We start from the raw sequence: 19,764 nt of genomic DNA, 5'->3' as shown, positions 1-19,764 counted from the left end.
AAGGAAAGTGGAATTTGTATCTGAGGAAAATGAAGTTTACTCCAACAATTCTGAAAATAAGGAGGGTACATCACTACCAGACATCCCTGTTCACCTCACAACACTGGGAAGTCTAAGGTTAAATTATTACATGCAAAATCCGTCCTACATAAAAAAAAGTAGATTTAGACAACTTCTGATTGGCCTCAATTAATTGGCTTTACAGAGAGAGAGAGAGAAGAGGGGGGAGGAAAAAAAGGGAGGGATAGTAAAACAATACTTTTTTGCTATTTAAATTACATTTCTTATGAGTTTCTGGCTGATATGTACAACTATTATCAGGCAGTACATCTCACTTGACGATATGTGTCAGAGGAAAAACAATTGTTTGTATCCATCTGGAGTCTGACTAGTATAATATGTAGCTAATCGACGATGCATACAATGGAAGGGGAAAGAAACTGGCCATCCTACCCCATTATCTCCTGGCCTAGTTGCCTCGTAAGTGGTGCCTTGTTGGTATTACTTGTGAGATTCAGATCTATCTTAGGACAGTTGACTAAACAACAAGTGCAGTTTTGTTCAGTTGCATAATCATTACTCAGGGAAAGAATATACTTTGTTCCAAGAATGTAATAATGTAAATTAATATTATAACATAACAGTAGTTTGTTTTATATTGTCTCTAGCAATGGCCATGAATCATACTCACAACATGACAAAGGAAACTACAGCAAACTTTTCCTCCACATATACGTGAAGTACTCTTTTACACTTCCGAATATGTTGCAGAACAGAAATTACTTTTATGCATAACATGCAGGATTAAACTGAGCAATACATCATAACACATCCATATCTAAACAATTAATATAGTTTCTGCATTACATACTATTCCTCTGTTTCTGTTCTCGAAATATTGTTAATGTACAATGCTATTCAATAAGGTATGTTTCATTCGTACAATGCCAATCTATCAATGAAAAATGAATAAGAGCATATGTACAGCTTTATAATTTCAATCCATACACTTCATTTCACCATACTCTCTCCATCATGCACTTCATTTCTCCATACACTCATGTTTAATAAATGGAATCATGAATATATAAAAGAAAATATTTGAAGATTTTCCATTTTAATCTTTAACATTTTACATAAAAATGTTTTTTACCTGTAACTGCAAGTAAACAAAAATATCCTGTCTTGAAAAGTTAAGTATTTATACATATACTGCAAGTAAATACAAATATCCTGTCCTGCAAAAGTTAAGTGGATGTATATGTTATCATAGTGACAAAGTACGACCATGAAACTTGTGAACATAACGAATCCACTAAGAAGGTATTTGTACTTCAATGTCGGAGTAATATTTTTCTATATGAGTGTGAAACGTGTCTTTTGTTTTCGTCTAGTTATACACAAGTAATTAACTATGTAACAATGGCAGAGATATCAGCGAAGTGTACTGTAAGACATTCATGTGTTTTCCAGTTTCCATGTTACTACCATGGTGACATAGGTCGAAGTAATTTAAAATCATGAATATACAGAAACTCATCTAAGCAGTAGACCTACTTCAATTCAATTTACATGTAAGGGAGGATTGATAGTGTATGTTTTATATACAGTCTTTGGTATTATAATCTCTGATTTTCTGATGCTTGGCAGCCATCTTGTGAAACTGCTTGAAGCTTGCTGCTGCCATAACTTTAGAAACAAAGGCAATTTATTTGTTTTGCGGTGGTCAAAGTAAGTTTTTTCAATCTCACTATCTATTTTAATTCGTAAAATATATTACAGTTTTCTATAAATAAATATGTAGATTGCATTTATTACTATTTCAGTATGATATGACCAGTCAGATTAAGCAATGTGATTACTCTAGGTTAGAATTTAATCATGTATAAGATCATTGTCTGAAGGGGAGGTTTGATATAGTAAATTAGGGGAGTTTTGATACATGTATCAAGTCTCCCTAGCTACAGGTTAAAATATAGGAAATTAAAACCCACATTATAATAATAACTTGCATGGTTTTGCAAGAGCATTAACAATGATCACCATTCATTGATTTTCAAGGATGCCGCTGTTATATAAAAGGAAGGTACCAAACAAAGGAAATGTGTGTCACCCACACGAATTGAAGCTGCAGTAATGAAGTGGTGTGTGATGGACGTGATCTTCGAGCTAGTGCTGCAAAATCTGACATCGATAAAATGACTTTGGTAAAGTTAAAAGATAAGATGAAACCTGCAACATTCCAACCAGGATATAATGTTAGCCAGGTATTTGCCAAAGAGGAAGGTTGACTTGCATTTGAGTTTGCCAAAGCAAAAGACAAAAAATATCCATCTTTTTGGGACACCAATCTCAATGAAGAATATAACTGTTTCAATGGTTTCATGAACCAGAACTCAAGACTTACCAATTAGGCTCCCAGAAGCAATCAGTATTACCCGCTCATGTGCTTTTAATGCTACTGTTGTTTCATGACAAGCTAGTGCAAGTATAAGGAGTTTCATGAGAATCTTGTGCAAGTACATCTTATAAAAACCACTAGGTCCAGAAAAAATCTGGAATATAGATGAAACAGGCGTGATTACTGTGCAGACGCCTAGCATGGGAGATAAACAGATTGGTCAAGCAACCTCACAAGAAAGGGCACTTTAGTAACTGTATGTAATGCAATTAATGCAATAAGAAACAAAATTCCACTGTTTATGGTGTTTCCACATGTTAATGTGAAGAATTACATTATCAAAGGTATACCAGCAAGAACAGTTGCTATAGGACATCCAAAACACAGTAGTTGGATAACTGCAGACAATATTGTTGAGTTTCTGCATCATTTTATAAAACATGTTATGTGCTCAAAGGAAAATGAAACACTGACGATGATGATGATAATAATAATAATAATAATGGATAATCATGAAAGCTACTTCTCTCTTCAGTCCCATTAAGTTGCAAAAGACAATGAGATCATATTATTAACAATACCTCCTCACATCAGCCACAGTCTTCAATACCTCAACTTGACAGGGTCTTATCCCTTTCAACATGCATACAATGTTGCTGGCCAGCAGTGGATAGTTAATCACCTTGGAGCTCTCATGACAAACTATGATGTAGGTGAGTTGGTCTGAAAAACATTTCCAGAAGCCTTCATTCCAAAAAAAGAAACATTAACTCTGGATTCGCTAAAGCTGGAATCTGACCATTCAATAGGGATTGCTTCTCAGATCAACGGTCATTAATGGAGAAAAATTCGCTCCGGCGCAGGGAATCGAACCTGGGTCCTCGGTTCTACGCACCGAGCACTCTAACCATTGAGCTATGCCGAGGCTCAATTCACAGCACTGGATCGAATCTTTCTCCTGAAGTATTTTTCCTCTGCGGCCTTACTCCATGTTCGACATATTATGTTGACACGTATATTAAATCAACTGTCATCATACAAGGAGCACACATCTGAGTGACCTGATGGCCAGGATTCCACAGTATATGCACTACTGAAAAATAATCTACGTAAAGATTAAGATTTGAGTTCCTCTTTGATTCAGTGCCTAAACAAATTATTTTACTTCTTTTGGTCTACTCTGTATTTACCAAAAACATTAAGAAACCCTCAAAGGAAGCAAAAACAAAACCTGTTATTGAAACTTAGAGCAAAGAGAAAGTTGAATTGCCTTCAGAATCAGAATCTGATTGGAGTGAGGAAATATCTTTAAATGAGGACGTAAGTCATCATCCAATTACAGCAGGAGACTGGGTGGTGGTTTTATTTCGATAAAAAAGTGTGTCAGGCATGCAACAAGATGAGGATGAGAGGTGAAGAGTGAAGTCGTAAGATATTTGTACAGCGATTCGTGATCTCTCATAAGAAACTTTGAAGCTGGCAAGATACAGAAGATGAATATATGGTTGATAAAGATCAAGTGGAAAAAGTGTTGAGTGAACCAGAAATGGTTTTCAAACATAAAAGAATTATAGCGACAATCTTTAAGGAAGGGTTTACTAGAACAAATAATTTATAGTAACACTGTCTGATGTAATATTTGACTTGTGTATTATTAAAATCATTTTATGTGTATCTTATTTGCTTTTATTGACTTTAATATGAAGAGTATCTTAACTCCCTAGCATGAGAAGGTTTGATGTACTTTACAGATAATGACATATTTGCAATTTTTTAGAAAACTGTTAATCTAATTGTACTGAAATTGTTCAAATATTGTGTCCAAAGCATAAGAGGAAATTGTAACATATAAAAAAAAGTCTATCAAGCGAACATTATGTTATTTTTTTTTTAAAAAAAGTGTATCAATCCTCCCCTACAACACAACTGCAAATAAGTAAGATTTGTAAACTGAAAAAAAAAAAAAAAAGTTTTTAACAGCATAAGATAGATGAGATGCCTCTGTGTTGTTTTTGCAGCATCTTCAGAACTGACTTACGTGATTCAGTCTCAACAACCAAGTTTCTGGGGAACAGTGACTTTAATTAATATGGCTTAAACATGCATACCTAAAAATTCTTCAATCTGCAACCAGATTTAAAATGAATTTCTTTAATTCCTGTTGAATATTCTTTGCACTTGAGCAAACTACAGTAACTCACTATGAAGCAATGGTTTTGTCCATGATTACACTGTATGTCTTTTCACTGGCAATACATCTATATTGTCCTATGAAATTTAAAATATGAATTAAGAGTCTACGTCAGTCGGGTAGTCTTGAGACGATTATGAGTGTTATACCTGTGGAAAAAGTATTTGCCATATTCAAAGGTAGAGATCATGATTGCACAGGCCGGTGCCACCTTGACTAGCCGTGGTGTTAAACCGGTGAAAAGTCCACTGACCCCATTGCGGCTGTAGATGTTTTTCAATGTCTTCATCATTGTACTGCTTTTTCTTGGAGGATCTGTAATAATTACAATAATATTGTGGCAGTATGAAGTATATTTTAATGCCCATTTTCCAATATCAAAACTGTTAAACATAAAATAAAACTGTAATTTCTTAATAATGTATTGTTTTTAAGTTGTCAAGTCACATCAATAGCTGCAACAAATCAACAGAAAAACTCAGGAGATGATAGTAGTTAGAGGCAGGCGACAACACTAAGAAGATTTTAAACACAAGGAATGGGAGGGGGGGGGGGGAGAATACTGTGGAAATATAGGTTTCAAGAAGCCGCATTCAAGAGACCAAGACTCAGTGTATCTATTTCTATCAGGGAAGTTTTTTTTTTTTTTTTTTAAATACACGCTTTTTAGCTGCTATTTATATAATTTACCTCAATTAGTTTCCACTTATCAAAACAAATATTTCTGAAGGAAAATGTTATTTCGGAATGTAAAGTTTATATTGCTTTCAGATGTTAAATACTAGGTTACGGTACATACACACAAAAACACATCCGCACCAAATCCTCAACATACACACTTTTTGACTCCACATTACAGTACACAAACACACCCCCACAGGAAACACAATCAGAATGCGTGAAGACCACCCAGTTCTGAAGATAGCTCACAAGCTGAAACTAGTCAACAAGGTACCATAACCTAGTATTTAACATGTGAAAGCAATATAAACTTTATATTCCGAAGTGATATAATGTTAAAAGTTGTGTGATCAAGATGTATATGAAATATGTTATTTTTACAACACTTCAAAATTAAGAGAGTTATTGATCAATCTGGTCAGGCACTGACATGATGAATAAAAAGGGAATTAATTTCTGCAATCAGCATAAAAACATTCGCCTTACAGTTGGGAAAAACCTAGGAAATAACCCAACCAGGTAATCAGCTCAAGCAGGAATCGAACCCACACCCAAGTGCAACTATGGATCAGCAGGCAAGCACCTTAGCCAACTGAGCTACATCGGTGGCTTGTTGTTCTGTAGGTAGTCAATCATTATACCAATAAGCTATCACACACTAAGACAACAAGCCTTTGCCACTATTCTTTCCACATATATGTATGGTGAAAATCACGGGTACCTGGAAAGTTATTTTTTGTTAAGTTCTATATGTATTTGGAAGTTTCGTGAGTTATCATCGCTGCGCCTCCAAAATCAGCTCTGTCTTTTTAAAAATATTTTTCAGGGGTAAGAAAAAGTAATTTAATTTCCTTCATTTTTCAAATAATTTCAATCATTACAAGAAAAATTATGAAATTATACCGGAAGTAGCTTTGAAAATCAAGGGAATTAGAAGAGACAATGCTTTTTTTCTTTCTCATGCAAAATCTTTTTAAAAACACATAGCAGATTTTGGAAGCACAGCTACGTAACATCATTATCTAAATTAGAAACAGATAAACACAGATTAGGGTTAGGTTCATTTTAAAGGTGTGGAAGGGAAAAAAGTAAGTATGACGTAAAATTTCGGCACAGCTGTACTGCATGACTGCTCTGAAGATGTTTCTAAGCCGGCCAATTTTTCTTTCCATACTTTCCATAACTGTACATGTAGGCACTCGGAGGAAATTAAAGATATGTAACAACATAAACTGCAACACAAGACAGCTTCAACCACTGATAACTTCTAAAGTAATTACAAAGAAGTAATATACATTTTTTATTTACGAACTGGAACTATAAGAAATAAAAAAAAAAAAAAACACCCAATAACTTAAATACGACACACAAAAAGACAAAGCATGACATAATGAGAATAATATGTAAGCCTTACAACTTTAACACAAAATCACGTGTATATTAGTATGGGAACACAAGTCGAAATTCGAGGACAGGCAAACAAGAGCAGAAGGGTTGATCAACATGGTAAATTGAAATATGTTAAAATAAAACGAAATTAATATGGTGTATCTAATACACTTACTTACTGGCTTTTAAGGAACCCGGTGGTTCATTGCTGCCCTCACATAAGCCTGCCATTGGTCCCTATCGTGAGCAAGATAAATCCAGTCTCTATCATCATATCATACCTCTCTCAAATCCAGTTTAATATTATCTTCCCGTCTACATTTCGGCCTCCCCAAACGTCTTTTTCCCTCCGGCCTCCCAACTAACACTCTATATGCATTTCTGGATTTGCTTATACGTGCTACATGCCCTGCCCATCTAAAACGTCTGGATTTAATGTTCCTAATTATGTCAGGTGAAGAATACAATGCATGCAGTTCTGTGTTGTGTAACTTTCTCCATTCTCCTGTAACTTCATCCCTCTTAGCCCCAAATATTTTCCTAACCACCTTATTCTCAAACACCCTTAACCTATGTTCCTCTCTCAAAGTGAGAGTCCAAGTTTCACAACCATACACACAATGTTGAAAAAAAAATGGTACCTAAACATTTCTCTATATCAGTGTATTATCAAAATTTTAAATATATTAAATTGTATGATATTATATAAAACTTTCCAAAGCATTCATTAAATAGTCATGTTAGGCAATAATGTAACTAACTAGTCTACATTAATTATGATCAAGCATAATATGTTAATTGAGTACACATCGGAATGTTTGTAGAATCCATAAATGTTCTTCAAAAAACTCACAATGAAAACAAGTCCTGTTATCAGATTGAGCTCGATACTACAAGGGAAACACAAAAACGCATTAAAAAATTCTTATATTATAAACACTCCAACATCTTTATTAAGGAAAAATGCCTTAAATTTTATTACAGGTATCTACTCTACAACCTACAACTGTATCATTATGCACGAACTGTTATAGAACAGATTTTCTACTGATATTTAAAGAATGAGAAAATTTAAAAAGAGTGAGTCTGTCAATGTAAGTGTACTATACCTGTCACAATTGGTCCAGGGCCAAATACTGATTGTAATTTCGGCCTGCCCTTCTTGCCTGTAGGCACGCCAAATCAGGAACCGAGAAAAGGGCATATAGGTTGATTAGTGACGACATGCAAAGCAATACATTAAATAGTGCAGACTAACAACACACCAAATGGTTAATATATACTTGCAGAGAGTCTATTTCTTAAATCATTTATACTATCAATCATATCAATATTCTCGTGTCTTTTTTTAAACATTACTGTAGCTTTGTGGTTGAAGCTGACTTGAAATATACAGCAATCCTTTATTAAGCAATTAGCAGTTTTCACAAAACGTTCTTTGAAATATGAATAGTTTTATCACAGTGAATGGGATTATATAATGCATACATTTTATCTTTCCATGCTTGCATATGGACAGTTGCGCTGTGCACTGCTCTTCCACTCTATCTCCGCAAGCATAGAAAGAAAATGTTTTTCTATAAAATACTAATCAATCTTCTTAATGTACCAAGCTGTTTGCTGACAACATAAAGTCCACTGTAGTCTTTTCAGTTCTTGTTTTTCATGAGAAAGGAAGGGTATTTTTATCGATGTTCATTATAAATGCCTATTGCTAGTAGCCAGAGTTGGAGTGTAGTCAATATATACTGCAGGGCTGTCTTTTCTGCAACTGGTACTGATGATTTTAATTTACTTCTTTTGTGGTTTATGGATGGACAGTATAGAAGAATGTGTTCCAGATCTTGATCATGATTATTACACCACAAACAAGTAGGAGTATCAGAAAGGTGAAATCGGTGTTGGTACAACTGTGTGACAATGTGACTTATTCTGGCTCTTGTTAAAAATGTTTCAACATGTCAAGTTTTTGTACATTTTCAGGTCATTTGGTTTCTTTTGAACGGACTGTAAAATTTCTCCTTTGTCAGAAGATCCATAAGTTTATGAAATGGCCACCTTACTGAAGCAAAGGCATTGGATAGAGATATCACTTGAAGAGGTCTTGGTTGCAAATATGTTGCCTGTTTTGCAATATTATCGACTTTCTCGTTTCCAGGTATACCACAATGACTAGGTATCCATTGAAATGTTATTTCCTTTTGGTGTTCTTTTAGTTTACTAAGTTGTTTCTGAATTGGAATAATTCTATGTGCGTACAGGTTTGGTACATATTTGATTATATGAAATATAGCTCCCTTGGAGCTGGAAAGTATGCAAATAGATTTTTCAGAAATTTGAGTAACACACTGAAGAGCAGCATCAATAGCTAGCAATTCAGTATCAAGACTGGAGGAGGATGAACATGGTATGAAGTAACTTCGTTGATATTTTGGAATATAATACCCTGCTCCTGATGTCCCATCATCAGGGTTTACAGATCCATCTGTATAAATCTGAAGGTGATCCTTATATGTGCTGCAGATTAGTTCCATGGCATCTAACTTAAGAATGTATGGAGGATCATTTTTGGAATGATTTCCTGGAATTTGTATGCTATGTTCTGGAATCACCCATTTCCATGGAGGAATTTCGTTCACAATTGGAGTTTTAGCAATGAATGTGTCTGTGATATAGACTGGTATTTCTTCTTTGCTAATTTTTTAGAAATTACACAGGATATTATCTGACAGTTTGAAGAACATCTGACTATGGAGGAGGCTTGCAATTTTAAATGTATTTTAGATCCTTTTTTAATACATAGTGTCTGATTGGTTGAATATTACATTCAATTTCTAGGGTAACAGTTGATGTGGTTTTTGGCACTCCTAGGCATAATCTTAAGGCTGAATTTTGAAGAATAGAAATTTTTTGTAAATGAGTTGCTGATGCTCCTCCCCATATTTCACATCCATAGGTCAATTTTGATCGTATAACAACAACAACAACATAAGCATTATAAAACAGAAGCATTGTCGTGATACCTGATACCCATTTCTTATTACCTATTATCTTCAAGAGATTTAATCGTGGTAGACACTGCAAAGCAATATTGGTTAAATATGTTTTCCATAAATGATATTTTATAACCAAGATAACTGAATTCATTTATTCTTTCTAATACTTGATTACTGATACAAATTTTGCTTGGTAGTATTGGTTTGTAACTTCAGATTTATCTACAGAAATTTCCATTGAATACCTATCTGCTATTGATTTAAAATTATGTACAGATCATTGTAGGTCATCTTCTCTAGAGGCTAAAATTACTCGTCATCTGCAAAGACTAATGTATTTAAATGTAGATGTCGATTTACAGTTATATACCCATGTAAGGAAAGAAGAGAATATTATAAAATTAGCTACATGGAATGTACAGGGCATAGCCCATAAAGAGGATCAGCTAGATGGTATCCTAAAAAAAAAAGCTGAAGATGATGATGATGATGATGATGAAAATAATAACCTCCATAATGAACATCATTAGGTGGCTACATTAATATCTGAGACAAAATTAATAGTTCTTGCAGAACATCAGTTACCTGAGTAGATTTCTTTTTCGCCCAGCTCAATTTGCTGATGTGTCTTCACTACATCAAATGGATTAGTTGCAATTGCTGCAATCTGAAATAGTAATCATCTTGTTATTATTTCACAATTTTTAACTGCGTCAATTAGTGCCCTCCCAAAACTGATTTACCCTGTAACATAATACTCAACAGCTCCATCCTTAAAATTAACATCACAGTAGCTAGAACTACTACTGAAGATCATATGGGAGGAGGAGAAATTACTACATGAGGAATGGAAGAAAGAGATTCTCATTAAACTCCTCAAGAAAGGAGATTTCGCAAAATGCAGTAACTGGAGAGGCATCACGCTACTGCCTCTTTGCAGAAAAGTGTTTTCTAGAATAATTCTGAATAGAATCAAAAGACCTGTTAACAGCAGGCTCAAACAGAAGTAGGCAGGATTTCACGGATGATGATCTACCATGGACTAGATCAATACATTAAAGATCATAATTGAACAATTTTTCAAATACCAGGCAGCACTCCATTACGATCTTCACTGACTTTGAGAAAGTCTTTGACTCTCTTAACAGAGAAAATGTGTGGGCTGCAATGGCAACATTTGGCATCCCACAAAAATTATTTGACTTACGAAGACAATGAGTACACTTGCCAAGTGTGACACAAAGGAAAGTTATCCCAACCAATCACTGGAGTGTTGAAAGTGAAGGAAGGGTACCTTTTATCCTCTATACTGTTCATTAACACATTTGACAGCATGCTGCGAGTGGCATCAAACTGACATTGAGGCATCCAGGGGGGGGCTTTATTACCAGTTAGAACTAGACTTTGCAGATGACCCATGCCTGCTAGCAGAGAGTTTTAAGGCCATAGAGATAAAACTGAGGGACCTGAAAGTAGAAGTTAAGGAAATAGGACTTAAAATTAATAATAAAAAAAAAGACCAAGGCCATTGAACAAATGATTGTAATGATTCGAAGCTGACACTTGATGGTGTTGATATAGAGTGGGCCAAAGAGTTGTGTTATTTGGAAAGTATCAACAACAAAGATGGAGGGGCATTCAGTGTGAAGAGGTGAATAAACAAGGCCAAAGAAGCTTTTGCTCAACTGTGACCAACTCGGCAATCTAGACAAATCCTGCAAAAGATAAAACTATGAATCTTCAATTTATTTCAATGTTAAATCAGTCCTGTTATATTGTAGCAAGACATGAAAAATGACCCAGAGCATCAACCAAAGCATCCAAACCTTTATTAATCGGTGTCTGAGAAGCATAAAGGGAAGAATGTGGCAATATTATTTCCAACAAAGCTCTCTTGAAGGCTACAAACCAGATTCCCGTTAAGGACCAACATAAGAAAAGAAAATGGAGGTGGATAAGACACATCTTAAACAGAACACCATAAGAGGCACTAGATTGGAACCTCCAGGGAAAAAGAACAGGAGGAGGGGTCGAGCCTGGACTATATAAAGACGGAAAATAGAAAAAGAGAACTGTTAGCAAGACCTGAAGGGAAACAAAAGAATGAGATCAGTGGCGAGGTTTCATTGAGGTCCTATGTTCCACACGGAATTAAAGAACTTTTTTATTATTATTTATTATTATTCACAAAGCAATGTATACGCTAATGTAACCAGACTTATTCAAAACTATGCTTTCACTTTAAGATAATAAAAGTTTAGTTTACTCTTATTACAATTTCAAAACTTCTGGTTCTTTTTGGCACAATCTAAATTCTCAAAAAGCATATGTGTTCACATCTATGAGCTCAAATGTTAGGCCGTAGTTATGACGGATTAATACAATTTCATTGTTTACATTAGAACCCAAAAAATCGTCGACTTTATTATAGGCATGTTATCTATTACACTCATAATAAATTAATCTCTGAAACAATAAATATTAAAAAATTACTGTACAAGTGCAGGTAGGCTATTCCTATAACTGCATTTTTTACGAAGCAAATACATTTTCGAGTCACTGCTTGAATACAAAGTTTTCATTATAGTGCAATAAATGGCAAACATAGCTGTTATGAATGATGTCATTGAAAATATTCTAACTTCATATATCATTTAAGATTTTACTAATATTTTGTCAGATATTTACACACTTGAAAATGCATGTATTTAGAAAGAAAAACTACTATTTTAGCGGATTTATGATTAATGAAATGTTCCAATGTTTCATATTTCCTATATGATATTTACGAAAGATGATTAGAATTTTATTCTTAAAAAGAGATCTTGTAAAGATTCATTGATCTCATTAGGTAAATAACGAAAGGCAAATAAGATCCAGTAACGAGATGTACAATTTGTTTCAAGTGTCAAATATTAGCAAGAGCTTCATGAGATTAAATAAATGCACAGTGAAGGAAAGTGAATGCACGTGTTTCAGATGTAATATACACTTCAATGACGTAAATATGTAAGTAATAATGTTCAAAATCATGTAGATCTTACCTTTGATTAACAAAGCTGTTGAAAATTATTTACACTTCTCTGAATGCTAATACCACATCTGAGTAGAAGATTTTCGTACAACTCCTGCAGCTCATTTTCTGTAGCTTATCACTTGTCTGATTTAATTTTCCAGAGCTTCAAGAGTTCGTGGATTATTTCTATATACATTCTGCTTTAAATTTCTATGCAAATAAAAATCATTCACACTTAAATCAAGAGAACAAGGTGCCCAAAGACAATGACTAATTAATTGATCATGCGTAATAAGTAATGGGCTGTATATGCAGTGGCGTTATCCTGCTGGAAGTAGGCTTGCTGTTTTTCTTAACTTAGTTATTTAACGACGTTGTATCAACTACTAGGTTATTTAGCATCACTGGAACTGATGATAGCGAGTTGGTATTTGGCGAGATGAGGCTAAGGATTCGCCATAGGTTACCTGATATTCGCCTTATGGTTGGGGGAAACCTCGGAAAAACCCAACCAGGTAATCAGCTCAACTGGGGGTCGAACCCACGCCCGAGCACAACTCCAGATCAGAAGATAAGCGCCTTAGCCAAATGAGTTATGCTGTGGCTCTGTTTTTCTTCCTCAAACTTTCGACTGCAGTATGTTGAGTTAACTGCGTCATAAAGGAAAATAGGCCTTGGGCCAATTATCCTGTGTGCACTAATGCCACATCACATACCCACCTTTTAATCATGAAGAGATACTTCATGAACTGAATGTAGATTTTCAGTGTCTCAATGCGTTGTATTCTGTGAGTTCATGTACACACTTATATGGAACCAAACTTAGTCTGTCATGATTAAAATAGATGAATCAACCATACTGTCATGAGAACACATAGCAACATCCACCAATAGACATTCACACAAGTAGTTAGATCAACTGGTGTGAAGTAATGAATTACTAAAACTTTATATGAATAAAGTTAAAAATTTTCAATCCTCTTTAAGCAAATATGTTATATATTGTTTTGAAGGTACTGTAGCACCAGGGATACGACAAAATTTGTGTGCACTTCTTTCATACGATTTCTTTTTTAAGAGAGAACTCTCGAAAAGTACACTCTTTGTTCAGCAGTGTACCCCACCATAGTGATAACCTGCTTCCAACAAGAAGTCAGGAATACAACTGAGAAAACCAACCCCCTCTTTCAATATTAAGCAGACTGCCAGCATCCTTGCCTTTCCTATATTGAAAAGCAGAATATGTACAGAAAAAAGCCACGTGCTCTTGAAGCTCTGGAAAATTAAATCAGACAAGTGATAAGTGAAATTAAAGAAAATGAGGTGCAGAGGGTGTATGAAAATCTTCTTAGCTGATGTGATGTTTTCATTCAGAAGTGGAAATAATTTTCAACAACTGCTTTGACCAAAGGTAAAATCTACCTAATTTTCAACATTATTACTTACCATATTTACTTTATTAAAGAACACTATACATCACTAGAGACCGGATTTTTATGTAATTACATATTATATTCCTTTCAACCTAACCGTATATAAATAACAATTCTTTGCAAATCTTGTAATTACCATTAATATATTAAAATTTGATACTACATATTTTTACATATTTACCCCACATTACATATTGTGGCTTGATATTACATAAATCTACATATTTAGGGGTTTTATTCATTTTTACTTCTCTAAAAGGGGGGGGGGGAACTTCTGCTGGGAAAGTTTACAATTTGAAATACACAGATTTAAAAAGCCTTTTTACCTACCCAAGAAAGGATATATTTCGGGACGAAACACAACATTCTTACTTCCAGGAAGTAATAGAGGCACTCACCCCATACCACCCACTGTAAATATGAGTGAACAAAAGGCAACCTTTCTCATACAACTACCTTGTATTGTAAAAATCACTCAGAAAGTAGCGTTGCCTTCATGTGGTGGAGTGGGATGAGGACAACATGATTTGCCTCGAACTATAATTGTTCTGCAAACGTCTTAACAAGCTGTTCCCATGCAATTTGCAACCTTACCCACCCTCTTCCTAATCCTATCAGGGAAAACCCGTGTCAGGTCTGGCATTAGCCGCAATAAAGTAGCCAACTTTTGAAAAGAAGCTGAAGTAAAGGAACAAACTGGAAATATGTTGAAAGATTAAAATAAATAGCTTTTCAGATTATTGCTTGACCTCTTTACTTTAAATTTAGTAGACCTATACAAAAATGTGATTTTCCGAGCAATTGGAAAGTATGGTTCTCGGCTGGAATAATCCTACTCTTCTGTATGAGACAAGAATGTCACTTTTCAAACAACAGTTTGTCAATGCCTATAGTTTGAGGTTTTAGTAGGTACTTTGTTTCTTACAGGGAGCAGCTAAAATGCGTGTGTCCCACATCTTCTCTTATTTTCTCCTAATCCAGTAAAACGAAACAGTGCTTGCAGTACTGTTGTGTCATTCATTTCACTCAGTTCTCTAGATTTAGTACTTACAGTATAAAGTGCAAGTGAGTTTATCTATTGCTTTTAACTATCTAAAAAGGCCCCTGTATCTTCAACCCTAACGACAAAAATAAAATCATGGATTGTGATGGACGAAGCTTTCACTACAGATGAAAAAAGAGTAATGTGTCAAGTATGCGGTAAAAAACTCGGGTGCTCTATGAAATCACAACTGGAGAGTCTTACATACCCTATACCTGCCAGATATTGATATTAAATATTTTCATGATTTTTCTTACATAAATAAGTACATATTTCAGACCTTGATATTACATAAAAATCCGGTCCCTATACATCACATCTTAAAACTTGTGCATTTACTTTTCTTAATACACACTATGCTGCCCACCAGCCAACTACTGTGTCATCACCCCACATGTAACGGAACAGGCAGCGTGGATCTTCCCAGCACCAGTCAAAGTGCTGGCAAATTTTAAATGGCCCTATCTATATATATAACATGATAATATTTATCCTGATATAATAATGGGTTGACTTACTGGGATATAATATCTGTGAACTAAGTATAAAAAATTATAGAGAGTACTTACTGAACCTGCAGTAGCTCCAGCAAGAAAACTTACACCAAATGAAGGCACACCTGTTGTAAATAAGCCTTTTATCTTTTCGTAATGGAACCAGTAAATTCCTAGTGGGACAGAGAGAGAAAAAAGTAACTAAATTTACTGACATAAAGTAAATAAAAATTATACTTCTCATAATGTTCATCATTAAATGCAATAAGTATGCTTGGCATTTAAATTAAATATTATACCATAGATCAGGGATAGATGAATCCTAGGTGGCAGGTTGCCATGGCATCTATAATTTTTATGTGGCACCCGAGTTTCTTTATTGAGCTATAATGTTTTTTTTTCAAGACTTCGATTTCCTTTATTTTGCTATGACTAACACATATGTTAGGTGCAACAAGTAGTCCCAGGAAAAAGTTCGAGTGTGTAATCTGTTTTATTACTTAATTATAACACTGTGCAATACATTTTAGTAAAATATGTATCTTTATCTCAGCTCGAATGGTTTTTCATTGCATGTATGGGAAAATGTGATAGCTCCAGAAAAAAAAAAAAGGGCTGGTGTCTGGAAATTCTGGAATTTTGTCTATCCCTGCCATAATCATCATCACGTAATGCAAATATATGGAGTTCGCAGCCAACATGTATGTTTATACAATATTAATAAACAATTAATTAGAGAACAATTTTTATAAATTTAAATTCAATAAAGTTCTCCCACAAAGTCACTTCAACAATTCTCAATGCAGAACAAGTGAATTTTTGCATTATAATTGCAATAAGCAACACAAGTTCTCTTATTACATAGTCCTCCTTTTTTAGTAGAAATCACCGAAATTATCCCTTTTAGTGCCAGCCATATTTATACAGAATGTGATAAAATGCCACAAACAATTTCCTGAAATTGCAAGTGTTCCTTTAACAAATCGTACTCACTACAATTCTGAGGACAAAACTAAGAAATATTTTCTTGCTGAACAAACTTGTAGACACTTCTTATACTTTTCATTTTACAGTACCGGTAAATTTAATTTCATCATCATCATCATCATCATCTGTGGTCATACAGCCCTTTTAGTTTAGCCTTGACCTCCTTAAGAATTGCCGCCCAATCTTCCCTCTCTAGGGCTCTCCGTCTCCATCTCTTAATTCCTGCTTTAACTAGATCATCCTGAATGCCAGGTCGTTTCCGTAAATCCATCCGGCTGCATTCTTTAGGTTTCTCAACGGTAAAATTTTTTTACAAAAGTGAGGTTGTCAGCCTCACGTTTCAACCCCCAACCTGGAGGACCAGGTCATTTGATTTCGGGGTTTCCGTCCCCTAGACTGGTTGCCTTCACTACGGCTATAGAGTCCAGTCTACCCCTGATTTGATTTTGGGGTATCCTCCCCTAGATGAGCTGGTTTCTCTGCACCTTTGAGCCTCATCTGCCCATTCCCAAGTAGGTACCGCTCAATCTGAGAACAGACATACCATCTTGGATTGCCTCTTCCGCCAGGTCCGCTGTACCGATGATCTTCATCTCCACCTTCGCTGTCGTTGAGGTCTTCACCTTAACCCTGGCTAGGGGCCTCCATATTTAAATTTAATTTCAGAGGCTAATATTTTTCAAAATTTTAGTTTCAAATGTATCATAATTTTGTATATGCTAAACCTGAATCTTAAAAATATTTACAAGTCACACATTAAAGAGCACTCATCTGGAAACAATATAACATATTTTGATAGTATTTCATCAAATAATATGGCAATTACATAAATTTCACACACACAAAAGAATTCTTTTACTCATGTTTCATATAACACTTATGCACTGGAAAAAAATCTATATAAAGCCTACAGTCTATCAAAATTCGACTGATAGGCAATATTATATGCATAACATCAATGGACTGAAAGATCGACCTCACGACACTAAAAAGGTTAAGTATTACTACACTGTACAGGATTCAAAATTCAAAGAATAGTTCTTTAATCTTTTTATTAAGTCCATGATTATTCCTGACATGCTAAAAAGTAAATAGCATATAGAAGTAACATATACAAATTATGACATGCTATCCTTTGACTTAGGTTAGTGGTAGCCTTCATGGGCTTGCTATCTCTACAGGGAGAAATGTAGCTAATGGTCTTGGGGGGATAGAGGGGGAGGGGGAGAGCAGAATGATAGTAGCAGATGAAATTGATGAAATGAAAATGATGATTAAAGTGTAAATAATGGAACAACCTACAAGAACAGTATAAAGTCATACATACCTGAAAATGGAACATCTCTGAGAAGTGTAGAACCAAGGCCTTTGAACAGACCACGGAAGCCATGATAGTGCAACATACTCTTCAATGCTTGCTGCATCTCTGAACAAACAAACATTTGATTGAAGAGACTTGCAGGACACAGTTGATTTATGTAGCAATATTATTCGGTATGAGGTGTTTTGTGCACAGGCACTGAATAGTGAGTACACTAACATAGGTTGTAATTTGTAAGATATGCAGTCTGAAGTAACAATGAAAAGTTGCTTTCGAAATGTCTAAAAGCACAGAAAATGTATTTTTTATAATGTTTAACTGTTTCTAATCAAAAAAAATACTTACCTTGGTAACTCACTTTTTTGGATTGCATTTTTGTACGTATTAGTTCCAGAGGACTAACTAAAGTTACAGCCCAAAAGCGGGCTATTGACCCAGCCATAAATGGACCCCAGTGGGGTTGAAATCCACCATGTCTATCCTTGATGAAGAGACGCAGATTCTCATATGTTACAAAGTAAACAACCGTAGCAGGTACAGCCAATACTAATGTGGGACTCAACCCACTCCACAAAGAAAATATCCCCTCATTACGAGTTATCTTCATAAAAGCATCCTGCAATTCAAAATATGAAACAATAACTATTTATATGCGCATAGTAATTTCAATATGTAGAGCTACGAAAATGACTTAATGCTAATAACTATAAGTTCGATGTTTTCACCAGACAGTTTAGATGTAAACATGTTGTTGTTTTCTAATGCCAGGCGGTTGACAATAAAGTCATTTGACCTCTTGCACTCCAATATTTTTCAAAGATATTATCATGTTCAGCCACTGAAGCACAGATTTTGAGGTGTTCCGAATCCATTTCTTGGTTTGAGTTGCACAATGAGCAGTAAGGGGAATGATACATTCCAATTCTATGCAGGTGTTTGGCCAAACAATCATGGCCTGTTGCCAATCTAAATGCAGCTACAGACGATTTTCGTGGTAAATCGAGAATTAACTGTGGATTATGATGCAGAGAGTTCCATTTTTTCCCTTGAGATTGTGTTATAAAATTTTGTTTGTTGAAGTCTAAATATGTAGATTTAATAAATCTTTTCAGAGAGTAATACGTAGATTTAGTAACAGGTTTGTAAGCAGCAGTGCTGCCCTTCTTTGCTAAAGCATCCGCACTCTCGTTTCCCAGGATTCCACAATGGGATGGTATCCATTGGAATAAAATTCTTTTATCTCTCTGCATCAAAATCCACAGTTAATTCCCGATTTACCACGAAAATCGTCTGTAGCTGCATTTAGATTGGCAACAGGCTATGATTGTTTGGCCAAACACCTGCATAGAATTGGAATATATCAGTCCCCTAACTGTCCATTGTGCAACTCAAACCAAGAAATGGATTCGGAACACCTCAAAATCTGTGCTTCAGTGGCTGGTCATGATAATATCTTTGAAAAATATTGGAGTGCAAGAGGTCAAATGACTTTATTGTCAAACGCCTGGCATTAGAATACAACAACAACAACAATTCTTTTATTGAGTGATATTAATTGAGAGAGCATTTTAGTTATTTCTGCTGTTTGAGATGAAGGTGTGTGTTTAGAGACTATTGATAGAATAGCTGCTTTGGAGTCTGACAATATAATTGCATTCTTAAATTTATTGATGTGGCATAGAAGATTCTGAGACTTTCACTTATTGCAATGATTTCTCCATAAAAACTTGTTGTTCCAAGAGATCTATAAAGTGAGAAGAGACAGCACGTAACACCTGCACCGGCACCTTGTTCTCTGGAGATCAAGGATCCG

The 19,764-nt window shown here is 35.0% G+C and overlaps 1 protein-coding gene across 4 annotated transcripts in view; it reads right to left on the bottom strand.

Annotated features, from left to right (window-relative positions):
- The window catches only part of LOC138700032 (mitochondrial glutathione transporter SLC25A40-like), a 40,172-nt gene that overhangs the window by 8,580 nt on the left and 11,828 nt on the right, over positions 1-19,764 (bottom strand). For 2 of the 4 annotated variants that reach the window (XM_069826323.1, XM_069826322.1), the window contains exons 3-8: positions 18,297-18,567; positions 17,958-18,056; positions 15,719-15,816; positions 10,244-10,325; positions 7,772-7,828; positions 4,742-4,907 (exon numbers count right to left, since the gene is read on the bottom strand). In XM_069826323.1, coding sequence (XP_069682424.1) covers positions 4,742-4,907; positions 7,772-7,828; positions 10,244-10,325; positions 15,719-15,816; positions 17,958-18,056; positions 18,297-18,567 — 773 coding nt within the window. Of the gene's footprint in view, positions 1-1,098; positions 4,908-7,771; positions 7,829-10,243; positions 10,326-15,718; positions 15,817-17,957; positions 18,057-18,296; positions 18,568-19,764 lie in introns of those variants that run through there. The other 2 variants (XM_069826325.1, XM_069826326.1) reach the window with 2 other exon arrangements.

Source organism: Periplaneta americana, chromosome 5 (assembly GCF_040183065.1).
Source record: "Periplaneta americana isolate PAMFEO1 chromosome 5, P.americana_PAMFEO1_priV1, whole genome shotgun sequence".
NCBI classification, from domain to species: Eukaryota; Metazoa; Arthropoda; class Insecta; order Blattodea; family Blattidae; genus Periplaneta; species Periplaneta americana.
The sequence above is the reverse complement of the archived record's forward strand: the minus strand, read 5'-3'. Positions and strand labels throughout refer to the sequence as shown.